This window comes from Macrobrachium rosenbergii, chromosome 48 (genome assembly GCF_040412425.1).
Source record: "Macrobrachium rosenbergii isolate ZJJX-2024 chromosome 48, ASM4041242v1, whole genome shotgun sequence".
In the NCBI taxonomy this organism is placed as follows: Eukaryota; Metazoa; Arthropoda; class Malacostraca; order Decapoda; family Palaemonidae; genus Macrobrachium; species Macrobrachium rosenbergii.
This window is the reverse complement of record NC_089788.1, coordinates 70,140,195-70,155,562: the sequence shown is the minus strand read 5'-3', so window position 1 is coordinate 70,155,562 and position 15,368 is coordinate 70,140,195. Positions and strand designations below refer to the sequence as shown.

General features: G+C 39.0%; 1 protein-coding gene across 9 annotated transcripts in view; it reads right to left on the bottom strand.

Moving 5' to 3' along the window:
• LOC136831506 (serine/threonine-protein phosphatase 4 regulatory subunit 1-like) overlaps nucleotides 1-15,368 on the bottom strand; it is a 424,185-nt gene that overhangs the window by 118,027 nt on the left and 290,790 nt on the right. The window contains exon 1 of one of the 9 annotated variants that reach the window (XM_067092040.1): nucleotides 11,450-13,041. The exons of the other annotated variants lie outside the window; for them this stretch is intronic. Within the exon in view, the coding sequence (XP_066948141.1) occupies nucleotides 11,450-11,556 (107 nt within the window). The 5' untranslated portion in view covers nucleotides 11,557-13,041. Of the gene's footprint in view, nucleotides 1-11,449; nucleotides 13,042-15,368 lie in introns of those variants that run through there. 9 annotated transcript variants of the gene reach the window in all.

Here is a 15,368-nt window from a genome sequence, read left to right as displayed (position 1 = left end):
AATGTAAATCGATTACTACTGCAACTATAATAAAAAGGGAGTGGAATGGACTATGGAGTTTAGGCCAAAGGCCAAGCACTGGGACCTATGAGGTTATTCAGCCTTGGAAAGGAAATTGAGAGTAGGTAGATCTGAAAGGTGTAACAGGAGGAAAATCTTGCAGCTGCACTTTGAAATAATTGTTAGGAGAGGGTGGACAGCAAGATGGAAGAAAGATATGAATGGAGGTACAGTAAAAGGACTGAAAGGGGTTGCAGCTAGGGGTCGAGGGGACGCTGCAAAGAACCTTTAGTAATGGGGCAAACGTGAATACTTAGGCAAGGCACAGGGGGAAAAGGATCGTCAAGTCAAAAGGGCAATGAGATAACGGAGCACCGGCGACGACTGGTATCGATACCAATAACATCAGTGTGATCGGTCTCTGGTTCACTTTAACAAGTTTACTAGAAAAAACGCGGTAATTACTAGCGTAATAAACCTATATGAAACGGCATATTGGGCAAAGACGCCCATAAATTACACGGTGGGCATCAAAGTTACCAGATTTAGAAAGCACTTCTAACATGAGGACCTAAGAGCGGCAATCATGCTTCTTATCTCTTTTTCACATGGTCAAAAAAAAAAAAAAAAAAAAAAAAAAAAAAAAAAAAAAAATTCCAAATAGGGTAATTGGATCTTTTCATGCCAATGTAGCTGATTAAACCAGCAGAATGTAAGTTACATAAGTTATAAACAGAAGAATATGTTATGGAAATTTTGTAGTTATATGACCAATTCTCAAGCGCTATACAACTGTACAAGGCAAAAGGTCACCTAAGCAATCTTGAAACTATAAAGGTGAGGTCATTACCGGCATATTATTCTTCAAGATTTACGCGGCAGAAGAAATGCCGAGAAATTATTATCATGCAGAAGAAATGCTAAGAAATTATTTTCTGAGAATATCTAAATCGAAGGCTAAAAAAATAACAGAAAGCTCACGGCCCTCAATGCCCGCCCGTGCCACCCAGCTAAACTTGGGAGTAGCTACATCCTACCAAAATTCGTCCCAGACATTCTACGCTAAACTTTGTCCCCGATTGCGACCCTATCCTGGTCGCAGGGACGGCAGTTTGAACTAATTTGAAGAAGCTGAAAATGTTAACGGCTCAAGCGAGCATAAGAGTCCACTCTCTCTCTCTCTCCACGTGACGTCAAATGCCACCTTGAGGACCAGATAACTACAGTGCCCTGGAAATTTCAAATGCGATTAGAAACGCGGAGAAAAGCGGATCCCGCGCCCTCTATAAAGAGATATAAGGCAGCTTGATATGACAGAAAATGAACTGCTGCAACACTTCAAGTAAGAAACACCTACACGGACGAAAACACACACACACACGCACACTCTCCCTTACGATAAAAATTCTGCCGGTAAACCACTACGAAAGTGGAAAAAACAAAGTACATGACGATCATTTGGCATATTTCTAACATGATCTCGATCGGCTAATGACACCTGATTTTAAATCAGACAACAAAATATACTTGAAATAAAAAAAAATGTACCTGACATAGGGATAGCAATCTCTAAGAACTTCCTGATGCGACGCCAGACCATTTTTAAAAGATTAAAAGCGTACGCCATCTCGCGCGCCTTGATACTCTTACGCAGCCAAACCCGATAGTAAATATAGCAGAGGCGTCCGTTATGAATGACCCAACCGCATTACCCTCTACGAGTTGTGAATGAACAAGAGTAGGAGGCATCGACTCAGCATTCCACTCTTCACAGGCGGAGGAGATAAGAGCCACAGGGATTAGATAAGATCGATAAGATCTATAAAATAACGGCCGACACTTTCTCTCTCTCTCTCTCTCTCTCCCCCCACTCTACACTTTACAAGGAGGTGACACTAAAAGTCTACAAGGTACATTCATACGCATCAAGGAAAACAGAACGTTTCTTAAGACTTCTTCAGAATATGCTATTAAATACCTAGAGAGAGAGAGAGAGAGAGAGAGAGATTATTTATGAATGGATTCACCCACGTGGGTAACGATGACCTTCTCGACGATGTACTACCCAGTCGCGTCTCCTCGTCTCTTTATACCCCAGGCTGCAACCCACAACAATCGACTCACGACCAACAATACTTCGCCCCCATATTACCTCCCCCTCGTCCGGTTACGGAATCGAACATTGGTCATCTGGTTTGTGAGCTACGCGGCCATAAATAGGGTGAACACACCTTCGACGCATCACCGGTGAATTCCATGATGCACCGGCCATAGAGAGAGAGAGAGAGAGAGAGAGAGAGAGAGAGAGAGAGAGAGAGAGAGAGGCCTATCAGTAACGAATAACCGTTACCACGGCAAGCTGATTACGGAGAGGCCAAGGGATTGCTTAAGGCCACGTTGAAGTCAAGTGTAACTTGGAGCTATATTGAGATGCTTAAGGAAACTACAGCATTTAAAAAGGAAAAGAAAAACATATAAATATAATATATATATATACAGTATATATATAATTTCAGTTTCAAATTCTACCCAAGGAAAAACCACAGGAAATTTGAATAATTGTTTGTATAATAAAAATTGGACTAATTAGACTATTATGTATTAATGCACTCATTTTACTTTTAGTAATAAAGTTTATAGTGTCATTATTTTGCGACAGTGGAAAACAAAACATAGAAATACTTGGGAACTACAATAAGAAAGAAATATGTGAACTTTAGATAAGCTTGTCTTACAACACGCCTCAATCCTCGCTGGATAAAAAAAAATTCTTATCTGTGTTGTTGATGAATATTCCTTCCGGGAAATATTCATTCTCTTTTACTTATTCTCTTATCGTTCTGGTTAAGGCGTGTATCAATTTAAGCAATATAACAAAAAAACAAAAAAATCTTGCTTCAGATAATCAGGGAGGAATACTAATGGACCAATGCATCATTTTATGAATTTACCGGCGGATTTGATAACACGCACACAAACCTTAGTAACGTTGCCGCAAGCACGCAGGCGATACAAACAAAGAATCTTAGTTTAGAGAGCTTAAAGCGTAATAACGGTAGTCCTACTGGCATTTTTCGGATTGCTGTAATTCTCAACACACTTCCTTGCATATTTTAACGCGACTGCCTGTCATCTGCTAAAAACTGAATACAAGCGCCATCTGTAAGTGTGTCATCACTTGAAAAATGAACAAGGTTTATTATTAAGACGCTATTCTTTTAATATTGATGTTGCACACTGGGTCCGATTCTACTGCACACTATCCACAAGATTTGGTTCAGAAGACCAGGTCGTCAGCGTAAGAGAAAATCGTTGTTCAAAATTTGGGATACCCTGAGATCGTCGTTGCGAGTTTACTTTAGCTTACTACAATAATTTACTAATTTTTTGTCTATACTGGAGATGTGGACTTCCCTAATGAAAATTTTTCACTCTACAAAACTACAGCCTCGGGTAAGTTAATATATACAGCGTTATCAAATCCTTTCAAAATTCGCTTTCCTTACGAGGAATGAACTTATTTATACCAACTAAACGAATTCACCTCTTGCTTTCAATAGCCTCACAAATATATACGTCTTATTTGCATTCTAATCTTTAAAGCTACCAACTAAAGTACCCAAGATTCTACACAGTCCATACTGGTCTACATGCATACACAAGAAAAGAGATAATATCCATAGCTGTACGTAGGGGATAACAAGCATAGCATCGATCTCAAGACAACGTGACAAGCAATTTTGATGTCACAAATCAGCACTAATGTTAAGAGAACGTGGTACATTTTACCTAGTCTACTTTGATTTGCCATGAGCACAGGTTCTGGACTCGTCAATCTCCGAATGCAGCACATGAAATTTTCGTAGCAAGCAACACACTCTGACCCATTTTTTGGCGAATTGAATTTCTTTTTACAGAGTAAAATTCTCTTTCCCCCATCACTCACACTCATCTGAACAACTGGCTCAAAGCTATCCCACTTCAACCGAAATGGCGTTGCAATCTGGAACAACTACTGCCGCCTACGGTTCCAGAAACGAACCGCGGACTCCTCGCCATGATGTCCTTGTCTTGGACATAAGAAAAGGAGGCCTTGAAATTTTTACCAATATACCGTACCCTTTAAATCACAGAAGGGCATTCAACATAGAACAAGAGGTTATATATATATATATATATATATATATATATATATATATATATATATATATATATATATATATATATATATATATATATATATATATATAAAAAAATGTGTAATTATAATTACGCACATACAAAATCCATTCGAGTTACAAAAATATGACAAACGTTAATTATCCTAAACAAGCCAATATAAGTTACACCAGAGTGACTACCTTCAAAAAAATTTGGTCCCTGCATCTACAACGACAATAAAGAAAGGACGAAGATTCTGCACTCCAGGAAAAACTCAAACTAATCAAAAGATCTCTTTTGAACTTATGACATGAATGATAAAACACGAAGATGGCCACAGTTATTAGCTCCCTAGATTTTTGCATAAATCGGAAGTACCTCAACCGAAAAGTGAGTTTTAAACAAACCCGAAAAGACTACGTATTTCCATAATACATAACTGTGGATTACTGTATATATTATTACTGTACGCATATGCATTCCATATATTTCATGAATATTGTCCGTTACATCACATATCACCAATAATAGCGCCGTGTGAAGTTGCAACAATACACTACCAATTCATCGTCCTCGACCATACGTAAGATGGATGGGAAAAAGAAATGTTGAAATCGAGATCATAATCGGTTTTCTTAAAACAAACTGTTAAATTAATAAGGAATACGAAGTAGACTACTGAGCAAGCAAAAAATGCCCCAGAATAGAAAGAAATAATGAAAATCCATCAGGTCGCAGCTATAGTAGAAACTGGTGTATCTGCAGAGGATAGGCTATGAAAACAAAACACGTTAAGGTGAAACTGGCGCTCAAACACACACACACACACACACAAAGGCGTGCAAGCAAAAAGGGTAAACATAAAACGCTGCTGGGAAAAAGCAAAATCTTCGTCTTGAGTCGAACATCCATGATCTAAACTGAAACTGGATGGGGACATAATTACAGTAGTAAAATTTCCACTCTATTCTGTAACGCCTTTAAAACCAACAATTTTTTTTTTACTTCTACGTCATATTACCCATGAAATGAGGACAATTTGAAGGAAACGAAATGCTAAACACAACATATTGCACAAGACTGAGCATGATATGCAACTGTGAAACACGCCGTGTATCAAAATTGAGAGAGAGAGAGAGAGAGAGAGAGAGAGAGAGAGAGAGAGAGAGAGAGAGAGAGAGAGAGAGAGAGAGAGAGTCGTCGAGGCTGTAGCCTACTGAGCAGCCTCAAAGTGAATGAAAATGACTGATGCCGAGAACGTTGCTAAACAGCAATCCTCTTTCCAGAAATTTAAAAATGGCTTTGGATAAAAGGGAACATCAAAATTGCATGCAACAATTATGTGCACGCTTTGCAGAGATTTACATTAAATCATCTTACACTGCTCCCACAACACAGTGCTGTTCGACAATGATTCCGAGACTACTACCAGGCTTGCCTAGCAGAAGAAAACATTTGCAAAGGCCGAACGGCCGGCACAGGCAATGCATTGCGATAAACGATTACTTTTTGTTATTCCCGTCGGAACCAACGACGATTTTACACTTGGAATTCTTCTTACTGACCTAATCATTCAAATCATGAGCTCAATGACCTAGCACTTCGAATTATAAAAAAAATTCCATGTGATAACGCAGATGTCATTGCGTGTAATTTTACACTGAAATACTTTCACCCTGAGTCGCCACTGAAGACCAAACCATTGGTTCGATCAGGCTTTAGCCACTGATGCACAATTTACAGATGCCTATGCAATTCCTAGACACAATCTGAAATTTTATAACTGAACTACTTTCACCTTCGCGCAAGATACTGTAGACCAAACCACTGGTTCGATCAGGCTTTACCCACAAATTAAGACACGTATACAATTTCTAGAAGCATTCCCAAATTTTATATATTATGCACAAACATACATACAAGCAGACACATGTCTGCGACAGGTTCACACCAAGGTCTCTGAACACACAACGCCCCGATTGCATTTCCACGAAAGCAGAATAGTGCCCAAGCAGAAGAGAACGAGCGCCCGCTATAAGCCGTTGAGCGGTGGGGAGCGGAGGGGGAAAATGCAGAAACGAGCAGAAACGATCCCCAGAAACAATGACAGCCGAGAAAGAAGAGCGAAAGTTATCCATGCCTCATTCAAGCGCATCTCCTCCATCCTGTTTCCTTTGCCGTTATTCACGCCTTCGTTTTCAATGGCGAGAGCCCATCAATTCCCGCTAATTTAGCGCTCATACGTCATCATGGTCTTCTGCTTGCTTTGGTCAAACGGCGGCGTGCGGTTTCCATACAGACGTCTACTACTCAATTGTTTGCGATCCATTTCTGTACCATTGCACAATGTTCGTGGAAAGGTAATGAATGGCATTGGTACGTCAACATGATTCATGATGAAGAATGTTATCTCGGATATTTTTTACATATCCTGCATTTTTAAATTACAAATATACCTGGTCGAGCAAAGGCACTTATGAATTATAATTCCCTTTGGGTGTAGTTATTTCCCAGATAATTAATATATTCTATATATATATTCTATATATATATATATATATATATATATATATATATATATATATATCTATATATATATATATATATATATATATATATATATATATATATATATATATATATATTTATATATATATATATATATATATATATATATATATATATATATATATATATATATATATATATATATTATATATATATATATTCTAAAAGCGGACCAAGATCATAGATCCAATTCATCGACAGCAAGCAAACAGGCTTCTGTGAGAGAGAGAGAGAGAGAGAGAGAGAGAGAGAGAGAGAGAGAGAGAGAGAGAGAGAGAGAGAGAGAGAGAGAGAGAGAGAGTCCTCATAAAAGAGAATCAACAAGATCTCGACCTCGTCCTACTCCTACTGCATGAATGCTCTACTAGGGGTTTGTGGGGACGCCGAAGGGAAGGCGCGCACATACATACATACATACATACACACATACACACACACACACATGCCACCCCTGATCCAGGATGTGAAGCTTCCGGGAAAAATGGCGCCCTGCTTCCTTCTTCTCCTTCTCCTCCTCCTAACTCCTACTCATGCACACCGCTGCTGTTTGCTGTTGACTCTCTCTCTCTCTCTCTCTCTCTCTCTCTCTCTCTCTCTCTCTCTCTCTCTCTCCGCTATTCGGGAATGACACGGAAAATAAAATCATTCCTATAGGCATGAAGAACGCTCCAGATAGTCAGGTATGGCGGACGGAATTTAGCCTGAGAGAGAGAGAGAGAGAGAGAGAGAGAGAGAAGAGAGAGAGAGAGAGAGAGAGAGAGAGAGAGAGAGAGATTCACCAGCATTCCATACCCATAAACAGTTTGGATTCGACGGGGAAATTCGAAAAATAATTACTTAGCCAAATTAATGCGGGGGCAATTCATGTAGTACAATGTAATTTTATCAATTATTTCCAAATTCAATGGTAAATTTGGGAATCAGTTAAACATTTCTCTCTGGCCATTAAAACTAATAGGAAAATATTACCTAAGTATAGTTTGTATATGTATATATATATATATATATATATATATATATATATATATATATATATATATATATATATATATATATATATATAATCACACTTTACTTTCACTCACAAATCAAGAACAGGCGAATCCTTAAATATCGTTCAATAACTACGTAATTCACTATACCTTAGGGATAATTTACACCCAGACGGAATTATAACTGATAAGTGCTTATGACCCGGCCAGGATTCGACTTCGACCGCTGCTGATATAGTGAATTCGTTATTTAACGATATTTGTGACGTAATATCTTTATATAACCACGACGCTGTTGTAAGAGAGAAAAATTCAATTATATATATATGTGTGTGTGTATAGTGTTTGTGTGTGCGAATTAATAGACTGAAGTGAATAATGTCATCTAACCCACCGCGAACGCATGAACAAATGCTATCAGCTTATCTCTGAAGCAACTTCTAACCGCCATTGCTATAAAAAACTAGAAAAAATGAAAAAAATATTTATCGACGCTATCATGATAAGGCTCTAAAAGAATGATCACTCTGGTTAATAAATAGAAATAATAAAATTCAGTTTACCGGAAGAAGGTATGTAGCGTGTTACACACGTGTGCAAAAATTCTTTGGTACAACAGCCGTTTTAAAGATTAGACGTTTGTAGATTTAAAATCGGATCGAGGAAGCATCGAACTATTTAGAAAAAAAAAAGAAAAAAAATCTATTACACCTCCGTGCATCCACAATAATTCTTTTCAATTAGACTGCGATAAGTAAATTTTTGTCCCAATTTATTCTTTCACCAGCCAGCAACATGTGAATTTTTGCACCTTGAACTCCGCTTATTCTAAGTTTCTCAGAATTATGTTACCAGACTAAAATGAAATGTTTTGCTGTAAAATGATATATTGCCAGGCAACGTTATATCTAAATAAACTAGTTTTCCTTTGTACTCAAAGAAAAAAAAAATGGGGTGTTATGTACAACCAGAAGTTTTCAGCTACAGATAAATATAATGAAGTACAAAGAAAAGGAGATATATATATATATATATATATATATATATATATATATATATATATATATATATATATATATATATATATATATGTGTGTGTGTGTATATAAATATATATTGTATATATATATATATATAAACCCATTACAGTACTATTCGTTAGAACCCTAAAAACCGCTACAAATTCATAAACGCACGCTAGAAAAAAAAATTCCTTTAGCGACCAGAATCGGCGTGCTACATCTAAATATGGAGAATGAGTCTTTCGAGAACTAAGCGTAAACAGAAGAGAGTCAAGATAGTAAATGTACGTCGACTCATTCATATTTCTGAACTATATTTTGAATGGACGTTCGTAACAATTACCAAGTTATGCTTTACGCGTCCTGCCTTCTGTGAATGGTCGAAATAAATATTTATGGGGCGTACACGTCAGGGAAAAAAAAGAATGCGTTAATGAATGGTTTGAGGGTAGTCAGCGTGCATGCTGTGAATAAAGTAGTATGCCTGAATTCAACGTGGGTATTAATCATTTATAAAAATTATTACTCTAATAATGAAGTTTGAATAAAATTTACATGACAAAAAAAATGCTTTTTTCAAGTATAACGCGTACGCACGGTATCCTATATATAGATATATTGGATACAAAATTTTCTACCTTGTAAAATTTGAGTTACAACTTGTAATTATGGAATAACGAGGACAAGTCGCGATTTGGTTCATTTGCCGCTATATTAATTTTACAGCAAAAAACTGGGAGACTTTCTTCTTGTAAATAAATAAAAAAAAAAAAACATTGTCAACACTTAATCAAACTACGCTTGACCTATATTAATATTAAAAGTAGTTTACTCATGGCTTCTGCAACCGAAACACGACCACATTTAATGATCAATGCTTTTTTTTTTAAGAAAACTAATCCCTCCGAACTACTGAGAAAAATAGCTATACTTAAATCTAACGAAACCGTTACAAAACTTTATGCGATAAACGACGGAGTTTCGGTAGGTTTTATTTATTATTATTTTTTTTTTTTTAGAAATACATTTTTAGTGACCAAATTTCATTTGGAAATCCATCAAGTTTTATTGCTAAATTCACTTGGGGTCATTCATTTTACTTGGGAAATCTACAGGCTTCAATCTCAGAATTTTACTGGGAAATCTACTTCGGTTATGATACTTATCTGAGAACTCAAAAGACTTCCGTCATAAATTTTAACTGGGGTATCTAGACTACAGTCACAAAATTTTACTTGGAAAATCTAGACTTCAGCCACAAAATTTTTCTTGGGAAATCTTGACTTCAGTCACAAAATTTTTACTTGGGAAACCAAGGGTTCAGTCATAATTTTTACCTGGAAAATCTAGACTTCAGCCACAAAAATTTACTTGGGAAACCAAGGGTTGTCATAAATTTTACTTGGAAAATCTAGATTTCAGCCACAAAATTTTTCTTGGGAAATCTTGACTTCAGTCACAAAATTTTACTTGCGAAATCTAGAGTTCAGTCATAAATTTTAAAGGGAAAATTTGACCTGTCATATTTTACTTGGAAAATCTCGACTTCTCATAAATTTACTTGGGAAATCTAGACTTGTCATAAATCTTTCTTGGGAAATCTAGACTTGTCATAAATTTTTCTTGGGAAATCTAGACGTCATCAATTTTTCTTGAGAAATCTGGGCTTCAGTCATAAATTTTACATGGGAAAACTACATTTGTCATAAATTTCACTTGGGAAAACTAGATTTGTCAAAAATTTTACTTTGGAAATCCAGATTCAGCCATATATAAGTCTTTGGGAAATCTCGATTCTAGCTAATAAATTTTACTTGGAAATCTAGACTTCAATAAAATTTTTCTTGGGAAATCTAGATTTCAGGCATAAATTTTAATTGAGAAATCTAGTTCATAGATTTTTCAAAGGAAATCCAGGCTTGTCATAAATTTTACTTGGGAAATCTAATTCATAATTTTTTCTATGGAAATCTAGACTTCAGACTTAAATTTTACTTGGGAAATGAATGTTACTTGGAGAAAACTAGACGTCATAAATTTTACTTGGGAATCCAGATTCAGCCATAAGTCTTATTTGAGAAATCCTGACTTTAGCCAATAAATATTACTTGGAAAATCTAGGCTTCTTATGCAGAGAAAACTTAACTTCAGTCAAGTTTTAAGTGAGAAATCACAATACTTCAGTCAAATTTTACTTAGGAAATATTGATTCCCGTTATAAAATTTACCTGGAAAATCTAAACTGTCATTAAAAATTTACTTGGGATATCTGAAGACTTTAGCCAAAAAATTTTACTTGGAAATCTGGACTTCAGTCATTAGTTAACTTGGGAAACGTAGCCTTCAGCAATAAATTGTAATAGTAATAAATTGACTTCAGTCATAAATTTGACTTGGGACATTATAAATTGTTAAAAAATTTTACTGGGAAATCATGGATTTCAGTCATTAATTTAACTTGGGAAATCTAGACTTCAGCGATAAATTGTAATAGTAAAAAATTGACTTGGGACATCTATATAAATTCAGTCACACTATTCTACTAGAAAATCCTAGACTGTAGTCATCAATTTTACTTGGGAAACCTAGAATTCCGTCATAATCTTACATGGGAAATGCAGACTTCAGCCATATATTTACTTACGGCCAACTTGGGAATGAACCTAACATCTAAGACGACACCACCACAAGCCTACAAGAACTGACCTTGTCGCCACAGTGGGTGGTAGCCATGGTTGCTGAGATGAAGTGGGATGATGATGATAATGAAGAAGAAATGGAGAACAGATCATCATCAGCATCATAATCTTCATTTTGTATGAGTGAGGACCCAGCAGTGGGAGTGAAGACTACAAGTGAGAGGGAGGCCAACATAACCAACCAAGCTCTAATCCCCCTCTCTCTCTCTCTCTTTCTCACCACGTGGCCATTATAGTCCTAAGAGGAACTGCTGCTGGTGGTGTGGGCGTTTGCAGCCGGGACTCGCATCACATTTCACTGATCACGTATTTCCAATTTTTTCCCTGGTTATGAATCCGTGAAAATTCAACAAAAATAATCACCTCACTTTGTCTAGACGGAGAAGAATAAACTGAATTCGGTGTCAATGGTAGACCACGCTACATTTGGATGTAAATACAAGGGGGTGGGGCAACTACCGTGCACTTAAGAAATGGAGTTTGGGGGGAAGATTTGGAGAAGGGGTGGGGGAGGGGGTTATACATGGACAGATTTCCAGCCGAGATGGGAGGGCATCATTTCGATCTGTGCGTGAGTAGACGAAGCCAAAGGCAAAAACTTGAGGGGGGAGGAGGAGGAGGAGGAGGACCAGGAAATATTGTTGGAGGTTAAGGCGATGGTGGTGGAGGGACGATGGGCCTGCGTAGCTAGCGTTTGTACGTGCGTACGTCTGTGCGGCTGCGACTACGACACCAACACCACCGCCATCCTCACAAGGGGGCGAGGGAGGGGGGGAGGGGGGGGAGGAGAGAGGGAAGGAGGGCGGACTCCATCACCGTCATCAGCCAGCCACGGCCCATCCAACATTCCCCCTCTCCAAAACCCGCTGCCACCGTTACCTAGGCCTAGTGGCAACACCCTGTGGTGCCCTCCTCACCAACCCCATGTCCCCCCAAAGGAATACCCGTCCTCCACCATCGAAGAGCCCTCTATCTCTCTCTCCTTCTGGCTTGGGATAAACAAACGCACAAACACATACACACCACAGCAACCTCGCATGGCGGGCTTCATCATCACCACCACCACCAGCACCACCACGATATGACGACGACGACGATCATCTTGTCGGCGGGACTTCTTCCTTCATCACCACCACCATCATTTCTTCTGAGCGTGGAAATGACGACGTAGATGCTATTTGTGATGTCAAGATCTCCAACCGATATGGCGGACAACTGGTAAGAGGAAGAGGAACGGCTCCCTCATACACACACACACTTCGCCACTACCGAAGGGAGAGAAGGAGGCGGCGGCGGCGGCGGCGGCGGCGGAGGAGGAGGAGGCCTCCCTCCCCACCCCACCCCACACACTTCCGCCACACAACATGGCCAACACAATTTTGGGGTTGGCGAGGGCGCGCGCGACCCCCGTCCACACCGACGAAGGCTTCCCCTGAGGCGGCCATGATCGAGAGAGGGCGCATTTCTGGGTATTCACGGGAGGCCTGGGCGTCACCTCCGTCCAATTCACTGCAAAGAATTAATTCCAGAGGGTCAATTCCGCGGCTGGGCAGGAAGAGCGGAGCGGCGCGACCTGCCGTCACGGCTTCTACCACCACACTACCTACCAGCGTCGTAGTACACTGCTTCCCACCAACACCCTCCCCCAACACCATTACCACAACCACCACCATCACCATTCGCCCGTCGGACCCCCTCCCCCGTCCACCCCTCTCCGGGACACCACTCCTCCCCTCCCAAAACGCCACCACCAACAAACCGTCCCTTCCCCAAGCCAGCCAGGCCGCCCTACCACCGAAAGACAGCACCCCGTCTCACATCGGTCCCAACGCCCCACCCCGAACCTCCTCCCGAAGGTCGGACGGACCCTCGCTCTCGCTCTCTCTCTTTCTTTCTTTCTCTCTCTCTCTCTCTCTGCACAACGACCATCCACCCTCCCTCCCTCCCTCTATCACTCTCTCTCTCTCCCTCTCACTCCCCCTCCCTTCCCTCACACCCCCCTCCCCACATCCCTCCCGACAAACCCCTCCTATCTCATTGCTCATTCCTCTCTCGTCGGGATTTTCTTGCCTCACATTTCTCTGCTTTCTCCGCCGGGTAACACAGCGCCCTGGCTTGCTCTCTGCTATGACTATTATACTAGCATCTCTCTCTCTCTCTCTCTCTCTCTCTCTCTAGAATAGATTAATGCTGTTTATCCATCTCTCGAGCCTAAGACTCCATCACGTGATTGCTCTACTTTCTTACTGCCCTTTTGAATTTCGCTATGAAGGAACTGATAAAAGCTGTACGTTTTGCCACAGCACACGTTAAGAAGGCGAACGCCAACCAAAGCAAAGCAGCCTCTGAAAAGTTATCTGTTTTCAAAGCCATCAGACTACTCTTGAGCCGAGGCAATCATTATTTCAACGATCGTGTGGATGCATCGTCTACGAAAGCTGCTCCTCTACAGGGAGTGAGTGCAGGACTTGGAACACGTGGGAGCAGTCATCACTCTGGAATATGGCTGCTAAAAATATAGCAGTAAGAGGTACCACTCTGGAATATAGCTACTAAAAATACAAGAATAAAAGGTACCACTACGGAATATGGCTGCTGAAAATATAGCAATGAAAGGTACCACTCTGGAATTTGGCTGCTAAAAATATGGGAATAAAAGGTACCACTCTCGAAATTGGCTGCTAAAAATATACCAATAAAAGGTATCACTCAGGAATATGGCTGCTAAAAATAAGAGAATAAAAGGTACCACTCTGGAATATGGTTGCTAAAAATATAGGAATCAAAAGTACCACTCAGGAATATGGCTGCTAAAAATAAAGCAATAGAAGGTACCACTCTGGAATATGGCTGATAAAAATATAGCAATAAAAGGTACCCACTCTGGAATATGGCTGCTAAAAATATGGGAATAAAAGATACCACTCTGGAATATGGCTGGTAAAAATAAAGCAATAAAAGGTACCACTCTGGAATATGGCTGATAAAAATATTGCAATAAAAGGTACCACCCTGGAATACGGCTGCTAAAAATATAGCAATGAAAGGTACCACTCTGGAATATGGCTGCTAAAAATGTAGCAATAAAAGGTACCACTCTGGAATATGGCTGCTAAAAATATAGCAATAAAAGGTACTACTCTGGAATATGGATGCTAAAAATATGGGAATAAAAGATATCACTCTGGAATTTGGCTGCTAAAACTATAGAAATAAATGTAATCACCGAAACATAAAAATATAAAAATAAAATGTATCACCAAAACTTAGAAAAAAAAATGGTGAGTGCATGAGAGCTACAACAACAAAATCATAAGCATGCTAAGTATTTTACAAATATTCATCAACGACACAATTGTTTTTAATAGAGGTGAAAATAACATATAAAAATATTATAAATTTTAAAGTAGAAATATGACTGCTAAGCATTTCATGAAAAAAACCAAGACTTCTAAAAATCTGAATATTAACAGAAAATAGGCAGACAAGGAAAAAAAAAATATCGCACCATTAGAACTGATAAGGAATTTTAGAAACACAGTAAGGAAGACAGGCTGTTATCTGCTATAAACGGCCGTAAACGATTGCAAGTTATTCTATTCTAATAACGAACCCGAACCTGGGAACAAATACCCAATATATTTTTATTTTTTCTCGAAAGTGGGTGCTAACTCATGTGGCATGCGCCCGTGCTGCCAGAACATTCGTTCTGCTATTGTATACTTAAGGGGCAACTGTCTCTATTATTATTATTATTATTATTCAGAAGATGAACCCTATTCATATGGAACAAGCCCACCACAGGGGCCACTGACATGAAATTCAAGCTTCCAAAGAATAAGTGTTCCTTAGGAAGTAAGAGAAGGTAAAGGGAAATACAGAAAGATAGGATCTTACTCATCCAAAATACAAAATAAATTAAGACA